At 40.5% G+C, this 15,918-nt stretch overlaps 1 protein-coding gene across 1 annotated transcript in view; it reads left to right on the plus strand.

Moving 5' to 3' along the window:
- The first annotated feature begins 1,500 nt into the window (after positions 1-1,500).
- Positions 1,501-15,918, plus strand: part of ACER3 (alkaline ceramidase 3) — a 58,361-nt gene continuing 43,943 nt past the window's right edge. Inside the window, exon 1 of the mRNA XM_050333150.1 lies at positions 1,501-1,700. Within this exon, the coding sequence (XP_050189107.1) occupies positions 1,598-1,700 (103 nt within the window). The 5' untranslated portion in view covers positions 1,501-1,597. The remainder of the gene's footprint in view (positions 1,701-15,918) is intronic.

Raw genomic sequence — 15,918 nt, forward strand, 5'->3', positions numbered from 1 at the left:
CTTCAAAAGTCCAAAAAGCTAACATGCTTCAAACAGTCCAGAATCTTCTTCATGGCTGTAAGCATCTTTTCTGCATCTGGATCAGTCCGGTAGTCTTCCTGCCCTCAGTTTTGAAAGTCTAAATTTGGGAAGGATAATCGAGGTCTGAAAAATATATAAAGTCAGGCCTGCATATAAAAATCCACAGTTATTTGATGCTGTTTTGACCATTTAAGTGTATTGCCAATTCCATCACTAAAATAAGTCTTGCTCTGAGGGCTGTATAACACTATGACAAATAGTGATATATGTTAAATACATCTCTGCCTAATGCTGAAAGTAATTATATATAAACTGAACTGCAGAAGGCAGGCTAGTCTTCATGATAGATGTATACATTCTGAAATTCACACTAGGAAAGGTTTGTGTTTAAATTGGATTTTTTTAGCTTATAGAAGGGGAAGTGAGGAGAAATTAGACGTCAGAAAAGAGGTTTCTGTGTTTATATGTGAGTATAATAAATTCTGCTGACCAGAAGGGTGTAAGCTCTGTGTACAGCCCCCAAGGTCTGCCCAAAGCTTCTCATCCAATCTTAGGACCATCTTCTGAAACATAAAAACCACATGGTACTACGAGACCTTTACTGGTGTGCTTTATTCTTTTTCCCTGTGTTTTGAGTCTTTCCCTTTTTAGATTCTACTTGCCTCTGGATACCAACCCTGCTTGAGAAGCAGTTTGCATATTATGGGTGTAAGTATAGTACGCGTAGTAAGCACTGAGGAAACTAAATAAGGCATCAGATGAGAGGAAAACCCTGGTGTAGTAGGCAGTGCTATAAAAAACCTCCTTCCTCCTCTCAGCCCACCAGTACGAGGAACACTTGCCTCTTCATTGCCTTAGGGAAGAAATTCTTCACTGTGAGGGTGGTGAGGCACTGGCACAGGTTGCCCAGAGAAGCTGCGGATGCCCCATCCCTTTAAGTGCCCAAGACCAGGCTGGATGGGGCTTTTGAGCAACCTAGTCTAGTGGAAGGTGTCCCTGCCCATGGCAGGAGGGGTTGGAACTGAATAGCTTTTAAGGTTCCTCCCAACCCAAACCACCCCACGACCCCGTGAATCCCTGCTCTAAGAACACGAATGCAGTACGCTGCCCCACTCGCACTACAACCCCTCCCTGAAGTCTGCAAGGAAAACCGGCGAGGAAAGTTGAGGGAGGAAACCTCCTCACTGGCCCCAAACCGGCTTGAAAAGCGGGTGAGGAGGGCGCCGTGATGTTGCCCGTCCCGCCTCGTCCCTACAGGGGCATCGCGCGGGCCCCCGAAGAGCCAAACGTTCCCCACACCAACCCTTCTCCCCAGACTTTCTCTAAATCGCCCTCTTTCACCACAAAGCTCTTCCCCCGTCCCTAGTTATCCGCCCCCCGGCAGGCCGCAGCTCGTCGCCATGGCGACCCGCGGCTCCTCCCCCGGGTGGGCGGGCTCAGTGCCGGCCCCCGCCTGCCCGCTCTCCTCCTCCTCCTCCTCCTCCGCTGCCGCTGGTGTTGCGCTCCGGGCCCGGCGCCCTCTTCCCTCCGTTTCCCCTTTCCCTCGGCTCCGCTCGAGCCTGAAGCGGGCGCCGCGATGGCTCCGGCCGCCGACCGGGAGGGTTACTGGGGCCCGCCGACCTCCACCCTGGAGTGGTGCGAGGAGAACTACGCCGTGTCCTCCTACATCGCCGAGTTCTGTGAGTGGCCCCTCCGGCCCCCGCTCCTGTCCCGGGGGTCGCGTCCCTCCTCCGCCTCCGTGCCCCTACCCCGCGGCGGGGCAGTCCCCCCTCCTCCCTGGCCCCTCTTTCCTGCGGGGTGCCGGCGCCCCTTCCTCTCATCCAGCCCCGCTGGGTGGAAATGGATGTTTCCTGCCGCCTTCCACCGCAAATCCGTGTCTTAAGGAGGGGATGGTGTAGCCCCGCTCTCTCCCCACCGTGTTGTTTGGGCCCCTATCCCGAGTGTGTCCCTTCGGCTGGGGTCCGAAGGGATGGTAGGGCAGGAGAAGGGCTGTCCGGGGGCCTGCGGGGAGGGCTGAGATGGGGTGGCCGGTGAGGTGGGGCCCGGCGTTATCCCGGGAGCTGGGGTGGTTGTGTGGCACCACATGGATGGGTGAAGAGGGGGGATTTCACTGAGGTCGTGCTTGGGGTGCCATGCTGTGAACCCACGTGGGTCTGCAGCTCTGCTCCCCTTGAGATGGAAGCATCTACCTAGCCTGGACAGTCAAACCATGTGAAACTATTCAGGGAGAGAAAAGGTGTCTTTATATGGAAGACATATCTTCATCCAGGGGAGATACCTTCCCCCAGCTAGTTTTTGGTGGGTCATGACCATCATCAATCAATTTGCTCCTGTTGCAGGTGGTGGGAGTTAGAATAGCTTGAAGGGTCGCTCTGTTGCAGGTGGTTGTCTTTTAGTATAGCTCAGAGCAGTGGCAATAGAGCAGGCCATCGTTTTGACCCCAAAACTTTGTTATTCAGGAACAGGATTTTAGCTGTATTAAAGCATGTTTTAGCGAAAGAAGAAGGTGCTTCGATTACAGGGCCATCCATCAGGTGTTTGAGAAGGAGGTATATTGTGTCAGGTGGTAAAGGTCACTGAGGTTTTGTTGAAAAATTAAATATTTCTGTATCCTAGACAGTGACTTTAAAGAGTGTAGTAGTTATAATTACGTGCTGCCGCCTGACAGACACCCTGTACTACAAAAAACTTTCACACGTATAAGGTAGGTGGCAGCTTTTGAAGTGCTAGGGCCCTAGGAAAATAGTGCTAAAGTGGCCAGGCTCTCGTACCCTGAAGTGCTTGGAGTGGGCATTCTGAGGAGGCCTTTTGCATAACTGGGATGCTTCAGCAGCACTTTGGAAGAGCCTGGCATGCAGGAGATGGAAGGTTCTGGGTGTTGAGGCCAGGCTGTGACTCCTGGTTGCAAACACTGACATGGGTGAGGAATCAAAATGAATAGTTGTGAAAGAGGTTTCAGAGTGTGGGAATGGGAAGGAGAACAGGGTCTGAAATGAACAGCAGTAGCATAGGCAGCATAGAAACTCAGAGGAAAAAGGAAGTTGGTGTGTAGATTTATGGTGAGAAGAGTCAGGGTGGCTGAAAAGGGAACAAAATTAAATGAGACAAACCTGGAAGTTTTTGAATAGAATGAGACTTTTGCAGAGTATGTATTTTTGTGTTTTCCTTATGGTAAAGCATAATTTGTGAGATAACTCTTACAGGGAAGAGGAAGTTCTGTTGTTTCACCCATGTAAAAATAAATTTGACTAGCATGTAAATTTTGTAAATAATGCCCTTATTGTTGACCTTGTGAACTGGTACTTTTTGTCCACTTCTGGATTATTCAGGAGAAGGAAGATGAGGATGAGGTTAGTGGTGGGAGGTGGAAAGGCTTGTGTCCTGAAGAAAAAGGGAGTAATTATAGAGGGTCTGATCCCTCCTTACAGTTTTGGTATTTGGGACTGCAGTTTGTTGGTCTGTCAGTTGCACTGAAAAAACTCTATACAAAGGCGGTGCTGTAAATTAAAGCATTTAAATGGTCTAAGTTTAAAATACAAAACAATAAGTAAGCCCACTTGGGTTTAGGGTTAGCTTAAAAGTAGGTGATTCCAGTAAAGATGTCAAGTGCTTTCAGTGTCCAAGAAAGTAATTGTTGGTTTATTTGTTTGTTTGTTTGGGTTTTTGTTTGGTTTGTTTTCCATTATATGAACCCACTACATTTAAATCTTAGCCAGCTAAGGGTCTTTCCCAACTTTTTCTCTGAAACAATTAATGTGAAGCTGATTACTTTGAAAGATCAGAGTTACTCTGAAATCTAGTTGCTTTAAGAAGAGCTGAGAAACTCCATGTCTTTGTGGCCCAGTGGTCTTCTGTCAGTTGCTGTGCCCTTATGGCCTTTATATTCTTTCAAAAAAAAACCAACAAAACAAACCGTCAAATTCAGTGAATAAACAAACCAGAAAGTACAAAAATATATTTCTCATCAGCTTGTATTATTTTTAATGCTACCTTACAGAAGAATGAAAATCATTTTCTGACTTGGTACCTCTCAGTTAGAGCTGATGATATTTAAAAATTTTACATCAGATGTTTGTTATAAATCAAGAAACTATTGGACGCCCTAATCTTAAGGATACTGGCATGTTCAAACCAAATATTGTTTTCCTTAGGTTGCAGGCTGAAGAGCTAAACTGAAAGCTTGTTGTGCAAATTACATCTTTGTGCCATTTAGCGATTTGCTTTTAATATGCTACTTTTAGTACAAATTGCTACATTGTGTTCCAAAAGCCCACATGCAGTTCTTTGCCATTCACTCCTTAAAGAACTAGTGTAAGTGATGGCAGCTACTCCACTGTATGTAGTCAGAGATGTGGAAGTGAGGTAAGGTGGCATTGCAGCACTGCATATTTGCATTCTCTTGATGTACCCTAAACACAGTGACCGACCTGTATTCAAAAGTTCATTTTTTTAATAATGAAAAATGCTTTTTCCTTCCTTTCTGAGTCTGTCCCTAGCCAGTTTTCCTCCCCTGTGGAGGTGGATGACTAACTGCTCTACAGCCTTCTGTATAATATTAAACCAATTGAAATGGAAAACCAGTTGAAAGGAGTAGTTTTGTGAGCTTAACTGTGCTGAACCCTGAAATGACTCTTACATCCCTTACTGATCAAACCTATTGTATGGTGTAGCAATTCCTTTCTCACGGGTTCTCAGGACTTTTGGACTGACTACTGTGTGCTAAAGGGCAAGTAGTAGAGATGCTCTCTTTTCCTTTTCTTTTTTTTTTTTTTTAACTAATCCTTTCCAGGTTCCAGTGCTCAAATGCTGAATTACCCAGACTTTTGTACACTAAATCATGAGAAATAATAATAATCAAGGATAAAACCACCATCCTCCCACCCAAGCAAACAGAACAAAGGCAAGTTCTTTAACACTTAGTGTTCAGTTGTTACAGTTTACTCCTGTTTTCTTAAACAGGGTGGATGTTTCAGGTCAGTTTAGCCCACATAGCATTAAGGTCTGGGGATCTGTTTTGATGTCGATGTCTATATGACACGTGCCTTACCCTTCTTGCGATCCTGTCATCCCTGTAGTAAGAGCTTTTGTTGTAGAATATGATGAATGAATATATCTACTCTTCAGATTTCCTTTGCTGGAAAGATGTACAGTAGTATCAATTTAAACAAATACTTTAAATTCAAAGGAACCCTTTGTGGTACATGGGGGCTTATAATTCTCAACCAGCAGAGTCATAGGGGTGAATTTGTTGTTGCTATCGACAGAGTGCTATGTTTCAGTTTGGATCAAACTTGAGTGATGTTTCCAGTTATGAAATACTGCCTTGAGCTGTCATTGTCCATGCGTAATATGCATCATCTACAACATGACTGGTTTTGAGATAATATATCCTTATGCTGGCATTTACAGCAGCAAGCATCTAGACTATTGTTTGGGGCTCCTCCAGAAATTGGTGAAATAATTTCTTTCTTAGCCTCTGGTCCTGTCCCAGTACGTTCTGATACCTCCATATAAGAAAATATTTTTTTTTTTATTACTACCAGAGTTAAATCCATTGCATTTTGTTTTCATTGGAGATACGGTAAGCAAATACTTGCAACTGGGCATTCCTTATGGGACTCTTTATTTAGAAAAAAACTCACCCAAATTATGAGAATCTGCTCATATTTCTAGCTATTTTTGCTGCTCTTCCTCAAATCCTTCTGATTTTTGCTTAAGACAAGAAATAACAGATTGAGGTGACTGTTGCTTATGTTGTTAGATGTGAGATATCTCATTATTTCACATCTTGGATGGTGTAGACTAGCATCCAAACATGCTCTACATTGTGAACAGTGACACAAAAATACTGCTGTTTCTTTTTAGGTATTGCTCAAAAAAAGGTTGCTGCCAAAGATGCACAGTTCTCTATTTTGCCTGGGGATTGTTCTTTTACAACTTGACAACTTGCAAAATTTACTTGAGCTTAGAATGATGTCATTAATATTGAATTTTTACTGCCACATATGGACTGTCACTTGTTCCTCTTGGGCATCCTGTTGTATTTTGCCTTTTTTGCCAGAGGCTTTGGAGAGCAGACAGAGACTGTTAGGCTAGGTACTGCCCATGTGAGTTTAAAAAGAATGAAATAAAGCCAACTGTCTGCCTTCAAGAGCTCTGCCTTTCCTTTCAGTAGTAAAGTGGCAGGTGAAAGAAACATCATTATGTTTAATTGGGTGTGATCAGCTCAACTGCCTGTATGAGACTGAATGATTTAAAGATGACATGACACAGATGAGTTCTACAGTGCAATTTAAGACAAGAAAATGTCACAGGTTCAGAGACTTTAAGATGTAAAGAGATTCAAGTGTGTAAATTTAATGACCTAATTGGAGGAAGCCACATTACAAGTTTCCTCTGGAAATTTATCAGGCTCCTTGAGGGAACTCCCTCAACTGAGGGGACAATGTAGGCAAAAAGGTAAAGGAAACATTTAAACTAATTGATGGTGAGTGTAAAGTCAAGTGAAGTGTACAGAACTGTAGAATGTATTTTAGGATGAACACTGTAGCTTACTTTTTGTGCTGTAGACAAAAAGAAAGTTGAAAGAGGGGTTCCTTCAAAGAATAGTATAGCAGAAGTAAAATCATGAGCCAGATGGATGGTCTCTGCTGTCATGCTTTCTTATTTTTTTAATGATTTTAAGTATTTTTGGGTCAGTGGCAAATACAAATTACATTACTTTATTTCCTTTCCCAGGTTGTAAAGGTGTATACTTGACTTAAGCCTGAAGATAATCTCTTTGCACTGTTTTGATGCATTTTGCCACAACTAAAGATTTACGTTTTATTTTTAATTCTTCCTTTTTATTTTCTTCTCTTTGACACTTTCTAATTCATGTTGCGACTCTACCTTTTATCTCATGAGAGCTTAATTTTCTGTTTTCTCAAGAGCTTTTGTTGAAAGACAGGGTCAAAAGCTCTTGGAAAGTTGATTTGTCCAGTCATCAGTTCTCATTTATCCATCACATTGTGGATATGCTTAAAACTTGGCAGATGCTGTACTAATGGACCACATGTGTGTTTATCTGCTAATACTCATGTAGCCATTAAGTGACAATAAAATTCTTAAATATGGTTTAACAAAGCGTTTGATTACTCTATAATTAGTGCTTCATATTCTGCACGTGTACAGCTGGCAGTTGGACATCTGCCACTCCAAATGGTAACAGAGCAGTGACATTTGTAGTTTAGTTTTTCTTATGTGCAAACTAAGGCAGAGAGGTTTATAAACTGCATGACATGAATTTGCAGAATATATATTTGTAGTTAGAAATAGGAAGATCAATGTAAAAATAAATGATGGTAAGGGAACACTGCTGACTTTTAAATTACTTTAAATGAGCTTTCAGGCACAGATTAAAAACAACTGTTGTCATAATTGAAAGACAAAAATGTCTTTGGTAGGGGGTTTGTTGTGTCTTTGTGTGTGTGTGAAACTTTTACTTTTGTTATGCATTTTCCATATTTGCTGGAGCCTTTCACAGATGGGGAAAGATGTTTTTTTTTAAACAATAGAAAGATTTAGTAATCACTGCAAAACTATTCAAAATAACTCTGGGAATTGTCTCAGTAGTATATGGTTGTTTCATCTTGCAACACATGAAGGTGCTCACACACTTGACTGTTTCTCTGACTGTCTCTCATGGAAAGGTTTGTGGCTCATGACAGGTTAAGAAAGTGCAAAGCATTCTTTTAATTCAAAATATGTATCAAAAAATATTGTTTATAATGGAAGAAGGGAACCCACTTACAAATGGTTATCAGGGAAAGGCTGCCTACCTTGGATTGCTTTTTCTATGGCTCTTTACACCTGCTTCATTAATTATGGACATTTTTCAGTCCATTAGCAGAGAAGCTGAGCTGCTGCATAAATTAAAGGTGCTTGATTATTCTGTGGTTGTGAAACTACTTCAAAGAGGGAAGAAAGGTGTTGGGAAGAAAGAAACTTCTAGAGAAGGTTACAACTGAAAAAAAAAAAAAAAAAAAAAAAAAGAACCAGAGCAGCACTTCTTTAGTGTCAGTCTTTTACCATTAATGATCTAAATATCTCCATATAAGCAAGCTCTGCATAGAATGTCAGTGATTTTGCTTGGCACTGTTTAGATTTAAGGTTTCTGACACAGACCCTTTTGTGCACTTGAAAATACAATAATAAACACCTGGAGTTTTTGTGCTAGCTCAAAACCTTGAAGTGTCTAACAAGGATATTTTTTTTCTGTTTATAAAATTGAATTTCTGTGAAGAAATATACTGTATGTGCACTGTGATCAGTGACTGAAAAACTGACATTTCTAAATGATCAATGCAGTCAGCATCTGCAGGATCATTATCTCCTTTACGGTCAGGTCCATCATGCTCTGGCAGAGTATGTGCTTCAGTGTGTCTGGAGTTTGGGAGGCAGAAATAATCCTTTCTGCCAATCCCAGTGGAGAGATGCACACTTTGTGTCCTGCTTCCCCCAGCCTTACAAAGTTCCTGTTCAATTCTTTGCCTTTCCAGCAACTGGTGACTCAACCTGCCCTTCACATTGCAGAGCTTTCCTGAAGGAAATTCCAAACTTTATTTCAAAATTGAGATTAGTGTCCAGCAGCATGTCTGTTTCCCAGCTGTGTCCTGAGGCTTTATTTTATTTGATTTGATTTTGCATTATTCCTTCATTCCTTTGTTTTCCAAATCTTGTGTCCTTGGAGTGACCCTGGAATTATATGTACAGAGTGCGTGTTTCTTGAAGGATCTCCTGCTTTGTGAGCAAAAGGTTATTTTCCCTTGTGGCCTAATCCAGGTACCATTGTCCTGATTCTTTTCCCTAACCAGAGGAACTGGAGAAGGGGACAAGAGTGTTGGCTGATTCAGCTGGGCAAGGTTTGGGATGCTACTTTGGGAGTTGACTTTTAGGTTTGAGAAGGCAAGGTTTGGACTTCTTCAGGGAAAAAAGCGGACAAACAGAATTAGGAAAAGACATGGTGTTAGGGGCGAGCTGAACATCTGCCTCGATCTAAAGGATGAGGTGAGTGAAGCCAGGCTCATACTAGCTGAGCCTCCTCCTCCATTTCTTCTTCACATCTGCCTTTCTGTGAGTCCTGGATGTATGGCACAGGACACCAGAGTATGTTTCCAACTAGTGGGATTTCAAGGTATCAACTTTATGGTCATAAAACATGACCCAGAAGCTCTCTGATTTATACAGTGCTTTATTGAGCTCATTATTTGCAGTGGAAGCTCAAGATGGCACTACTCTGTTGGCTGGATTTTTAATAATTGTTAATTCCAGTTGGATAAGGATTTTCATTTGGACAAGAACCAGCGTCTAGGAATCAGATGCAGTACTAGCTCAAAGAAGTCTTGTAGAGCACTGAGCATTAAAATTAGTCTGTACACTGTCAGTCTTGGGACAGAGTATTTCTGTATTAGATCCATCATTCATTCATCAGGTTTTCTTCATCTTCCCTGGTCAACAACACTGTTTGTTCAAGCAAAGACCTGCTTCCTGACTGGAAGGCATGCTAGTTATTGTGATCCCCTGTAGTGGGTATTTTAAGCTTACAGTGAGGAAACACAGGGATAACTGGAAAAGTAGAAATCCTTGCATGTCTTTGAGAAAGGATCTGCAGATCTGGCTTTCTCTGAAATCAAATGGGTCATCTACAACAGGAAGCTAAAATGACCAACAGAACTGATTTTTTTTTTTTTTTTTTTTTCATCACAGAGTGGAATTCACATTTCTCCTAGGTAAAATTAGTATATTTTTCCTCTACAAGTACTGGCCCTTTCTTACGCAGCAAACCTTCTTATGTTACGTGATTCTCATTACAGACGTGATTGTTCTTGGAGGGAGTTTCCAGTGCTGTTCTCCTGCCAGAGACTGTCAACTTTGGTGCTGGTCCCAGACCACAGCAGACAAGCTACTCTGGGGGTTGTTGCACTCAGGAGGAGAGCTGCAGGATGTATTTCTACAAATATTCCTGCATTCCTCCCACGGGATATAGATTTATTTTTTGTAGGTTTTAAATCTAATAGACTTAAGTAAAAAACCCCACAAATATATAAACTCAGAGTTGTTCCAGGTAATATTTTGTTCATGAATGAAAACTGAAGCTTTTATCTTTTTTTTTTTTTTTTTTTCCTTTCCAAGTCTTTTTCACACTTATGGAAATGACCCAAATAAGCAGAGAGAACTGTACACAATGTGCTGACCAGTGTGTGAGTAAACTGCCTGGAAAATTGGAGAAGCAAAACTTTTTGCTTTATTTTTTTTCTCAATTTAATAACAGAAAATTAAAAAGACGGTTGGCAATGCAGTTCTTTTCACAGCACCCTGTACTTGCAGATGGGGACAGTTTTGTGCTATCTCTATAAAGGTGCACTAGCAGCAACTGTGGAAATTTGTGGCATTAAAAGTAGCAGAGTGAAAACCAGAGGATCGTTGCTGGTTTGTGTCACTTGTGTCTCTTTCGAGCTGGTGAGTGCAGTGTCCCTAATAAGAATCAGTTCAATTGAATTGTGTCAATGCTGTGGAAAGCAGAAGAGAAGTGCACTGTGGTAGTGAAATCATACAGCAGATGTTGTTTTCGTTCACTTAAACAAACTGCTATAGCTTTGTGATCTGTGATATCACAGTTGCTTTTCACTCAGAGGTTTGGTGGCTGTTAAATCTTTCAAGGCCCGAGTTTTATATTCCTGGGAGGCTCCTCAGAATATATTCTTCAACACAATATGTAACATCAGCACAGTACTCAAATGCTAAAACTCTTGAATCCATCACAGTTTAATTTTTTTGTACTTCTTATTTCTTTTTTTTCATCTGTTCTAGGCTGCAGAAAAATATCTTAAAGCTATTTCCGTTTCTTTAACGCATTTCCTTCCAAGCTCCTATGTTCTTTTTCCTGCTTTTTAACTCTTCCATGCTGATTCCCACTTGGTTTTTGCACAGTTTTTTTCTACATTTGTCTCAAATGTTTCCTCTGAAAGTTTTCCTCTGCCAGTCTTTGGGCCACCATTTGTGCTGAGAACTTGGTTAATTTGTATATGGTTTTCAACTATGTTGTATCAATATTCAGTAAAACTCACTTCTGCTCGAACTCTTACCACCCACCTTATGAACTGTTATTGTGTAGATACTGTATTAAGTTATCACAAAAAACCAGTGTTTAAAACTTGAACCTATCTCTTCCTCTATTTGGCTTAGATTGTGAGATACTTGGGATATGGACTTTGATCTTACTGCCTTTGTGGAGAAGAAGCTTCATTTTTCCCTCCAGATAGATAGATGGCTTTTGCCAAGGTTTGTGGGCGGATAGACAACTGCCTTTTTTTTTTTTTTTTCTTTTCATTTTTCAAACAGGAACAAGAAACTTATCTTGAAATTACAATTGGACAGTGACTAAAGAATACAGTTCGAGTTATAAATTGTGGATTAGGAGCAAAAACCTTTGGGTCTTGGGTTAGTGAATTAATTGGGTGCTGTTGAAAGTTCTTGGCAGAGGTTGTTATTATTAACTGGAAAAGGTTATGAAGACTTCAGAGAAAAGAAATACCTATGTAAAAGAGATAAAGTTAGGTATTTAGGAGTGAAGAAGATGTCTCCGAGGCATTTCTGAGATCACTTGCCTTTCTTTTATCACGTGTTCCGTGTAGCCTTGGGACTTTTCATTTAAGGCAGCCCTGCAAAAAAAAGATAGTTAGTTACAGAAGAGATTTTTTATTAATAGTGCTGATAGGAAGGGGAATGTCACCAATCAGTGTTTGAGTGGTTGTTGTATATCTGAATGAGGCTATGGTTGCTAACTAGTTTCATTATCCCCATGTGGTGTTCTACATTTGTCACGTAGCATCTCATCTTTGATTTCCTACCATCCAAGTAGGGCAAAATGCAAAAGAATGGCCATGAGTCATTAGTAGGAGAGACTTCAATTGTTCTGGACACTGAGGGGAAATCCACACCGATAGCAAGAAAGGGAGGAAAGCAAGAGGCTTTGGAGTTTGAAGAAATGGTACTGAAGTTAAAGCTACAGATACCTGGACAAGAGCACTGGCACACATTATTCTCTGCTGTTCGGCATCCAGTAAGCATATTAGGTTTCTCTCAGGCTCAGCTCATATGTCGCTGCATAGTGCAGATAAGAGCCCCAGAAAAGCCTCTGAGCTGACACCCACAGCTTCTGTGCCTCAAATTGGTGTCTCTGCAGGGAAGACTGACAGATGCTGGGCAGCTGTACTTGGTAGCTCAAAGCTGCCAGCTGCCAAAAGCTGTGTTTTCTGCTCTGGACAGACCCTTAGACTTGGAGGACTTGGTGCAGACACTGAACATGAAGCCAGGACACTGACACCAGCACAGAAGAAGAAAAGTTGGAAGGAATTAAGAATGATGAAAATTAAATAGATGATCACTGTAACATCATATTGGTCACTGCTTAGTTTTAGCAGGGCCTCAAGAGTAAGTTTTGTCATCTCAGTCGTTTCCTTCCAGTCTGACATCATCAATCTGCCTTAAAATAACCATTTAAAGTATGTTTTATTTTGTTTTCCAGTAAAGGCTATAATGGAAGCAAATCTACTCCTCAGCAACAAGCTTATTGCATGTAATATTCTAACTTTACATCATCTCAGCCTAATCTCTTTAGACTTTGATTGCATTTTCCAGCTGTAAGCACTTGCTTTTAGTAAGCTTTCTAGATTGGTATTTCAAATGATCTGCCTATGTCAACTGTTTTTACTTTAAATTTGCTTTCAAAATCCTTCCAGGTGTACTTCAAAGTAATTGGTCTGCTTACGATCATCTTAGATGCATGTTTATTAGGGAAATGATGCTCTCTTTTCCATACTCTCTTTCCCATATTCTAGGAAAGCAATATTAAAATATTACAGGATGACATATCAGCTAGTTGTAATGCAAGTTTATTCCTTGTAATTGTGAATATCTTGAATTGAGAATAAAATGTCCTGGAAAGAAGCTGTGTGCTATCATATTTGCCCAGGCTGCTTCCTGCAGTCACAAAAAAAATGACCACTGATAACATTTTTGTTACATCCTTAAAATCTGTTATTTTTCATGTAATGCTCCCTTCAAAATGCATAACCCAGTTATTAATACCTCAGAATGCCCTGCACTGGTGCCAGGCATAGGTATGATAAACATAGTTAGAGCTATGGTAAGATAATTGGCTTCAGAAGGGAGGAACATGGCTTTTTAACTTAGGTGTTGTAGCTATCTTTATTCTAGCCTGTCACCTCGGAATATTTTCCTTGCAATTGCTTTCATAATTACCTGTTAAATTTCACAGTTGGTCTTCCATTTTTAACCTGCCCTTTTAATGCTCTTCTGGGGAACAGCAGCTCATACTGATCTCAGACCTCCCTCATGAAAGACTTTAAGAGAGATTCCTCTGAAAAAAAATTGGAGTTATTCTTTCTCAAGAAAACCCCAATACAAGTTGTGGGTCTTTAGATTCTTTTCCTTCATTTGCAATAGCCTTTAAGAATTCCAGGAGGAGGAGAAGGAGGACTCCGTTATGCTAAAAATGAGAATCAGTAACAAAAACATTTCTTCTGGAAAGTACCCAGCTCTTAATCTGATGTCCTTTCTACTTTGAAGCTTTATTTATGAGAGATGGTGTCATGAACTCATTCATTTTTATTGTGGCGGATAAGGATGGTCTAGTAGCTAGAGGAACGCTTTGGTGTTTGCAAGTCCTGATTTCAGTTTTATGCAGGTTTCTTTGTGACTCGGGTACCCTCATCCAGCCTGTCCTCTCCTTGCAAGGATATTGAGAGTAAGTACACAGAAGTCTGGGGTTGCTTAGACCCTTCAGTAAATGAGACTGAATAGGTAACCAATGTGCTTTGGGTTTGAGGGGAAAGAGCAAAAACTTCTTTAGCTCAGCAATAAATGTTTCACCATCCGAATTTTAAACTGCATGATAAACACTAATACTGTGTTTCTGAGACTGCAAAGGTATCTTCAAGGGTATCCATTTCTTATGAAGAAACAAGTAGAGATTTAAAATGTGAATTTGTGTAGTATTAGTTTTCACTCATTTATCTTTAGTGTAATATACACTAGAAGCAAGGCCAGTATTAGTGAAGTCTCCTGTTAGATTCTAATTTTCGAGTGTCTTGACTACACAGTAGCAAAGCACTTTGCAGAGATGAGGGTAAGGGAAAGGATAGCTTAATTGTAACCTACGGCAATTCAGAAGCAGTTTATATTATAAGTGCTTTTGTAAGACATTCATACCAAAGAGGTTTGTGCATAAGGAAACACCCACACTTTACGTGTTTGAACTGAGCTTACTTGCTGTGCTTTGTTAGTCAGCAATGTCGAGAGCTTTTTTCCTTCTAATTACCTTTTGATTGTTTTGAAGAACACAAATGTAACATGAAATACTGTAATCAGAGTAATACAATCTACAAAAATATTAGCTGAACTGGTATGATGAATTTCAAGGGAATTAATTCTGCAGCTGGAATATAAAGTGTGTAAGACCATAAATGAGAACATATCAGTTGATACAGTATGTTGGAACCACTATGCTCACTGGGAATAAAAATCAAATTGTGTTATGAATAATTTTTTTTTTCTAAAACTACCTCATTACCCCTCCCCAGTCTAATAATCACTGAAATGGTTTACCTCTTCAGAAGGATATCAGTGTACATTTACGTATCCTGGAGAAATGGAGGCCCAGCAAGGCAGAGGCAGCCTAGAAGGTGTAGAAGAGCTGCCCTGCAGGCTGAATTTAAACACTAAAACCTTCCAGTTGGCCACCAGCTCTGCAGCAGCAATGCTGCTTTCAGTTTTTTTGGCCTTGTCCCAGCACTTGGACTTTGTGGGAGCAGTGCTCTGCTGGGGCTGAGACGCGTGCGACTGGAACGCAGCGTGCTCACACCAGTGGTATGCATCTGTGCTGGCATTGAGGAGCCTGTGTTCCTACCTCGCTTGCTGCCCTTCTTTGCCCATAGTGGATTGTTTTCTTTGTATATCTTGCCTTGTGTTGTCCATTCTGTTTGAAACTCTTCCAGGATTCATGGCTTCTTCTGGGAGATGTTTTTGCTGCCAAATAAGCTTGGTTTCTAGATGTTCTACTGGAACTTCCCTTTTCTTTGTTTCAGTGTGTTAGTGCTGGTCACTAGTGCTGCTCTTCATCAGTAATGCAAATAATATATTTTTTTCAGTCCTTCCCCCATGTAAATCTGTTGGATTTCATGTTACTTTCTTGTAGCTACTTCTTGGCTAAGATTTGGGAAGCTGTTCTTTTCCTTTGTAAATAATTCTTTTCTTTTGTAGTATTTCTAGTTGCTGTATCTGCTCCCTTCCTCTCATTTGTTCCTTACAGTTTTTCTTGTAACAGGATGACAACATCTATACAGAGCTAGATTAATGCATATTGCTTTGTCATGTACTCACCTCATCATATTTTTCTGTGCTGTTTTATCTGTCTTTTAATTTTATGATTCCTATGATCTATATGAACTTGCTCTCTAGATTTCTGATTTTATTGTAAATACATAGGGAGATCTAATAGACTCTCTGATAATACATTAGTTTGAATTGTTGATTATCTTTACTCATTTTTATAGTTCTTAAGGAAGCTTGCATACATAGCTTATACAGTTCAGTAATTCCTTCAGTATTTGTTTCCTTTGGTATTTTTGCTATTTTACTACTAGATATGTGGTGGCCAATACAAATTGCAGCTGAATTGCTGAAGTTGTAACTTCAGTTAATTCCCTGGTAAACAAAATCAAGGCTTTCTTAGTATTTGGAAAGGAGATTTATACAAGGTGAAAAATGGATCTTGTCACTTAAACACTCTAAACACCTTCCTGCTCACATTTTTTATTTTTATTTTATAATTCT

Source organism: Myiozetetes cayanensis, unplaced genomic scaffold, assembly GCF_022539395.1.
Source record: "Myiozetetes cayanensis isolate MyiCay16 unplaced genomic scaffold, myiCay2020 scf5-8, whole genome shotgun sequence".
Taxonomy (NCBI): domain Eukaryota; kingdom Metazoa; phylum Chordata; class Aves; order Passeriformes; family Tyrannidae; genus Myiozetetes; species Myiozetetes cayanensis.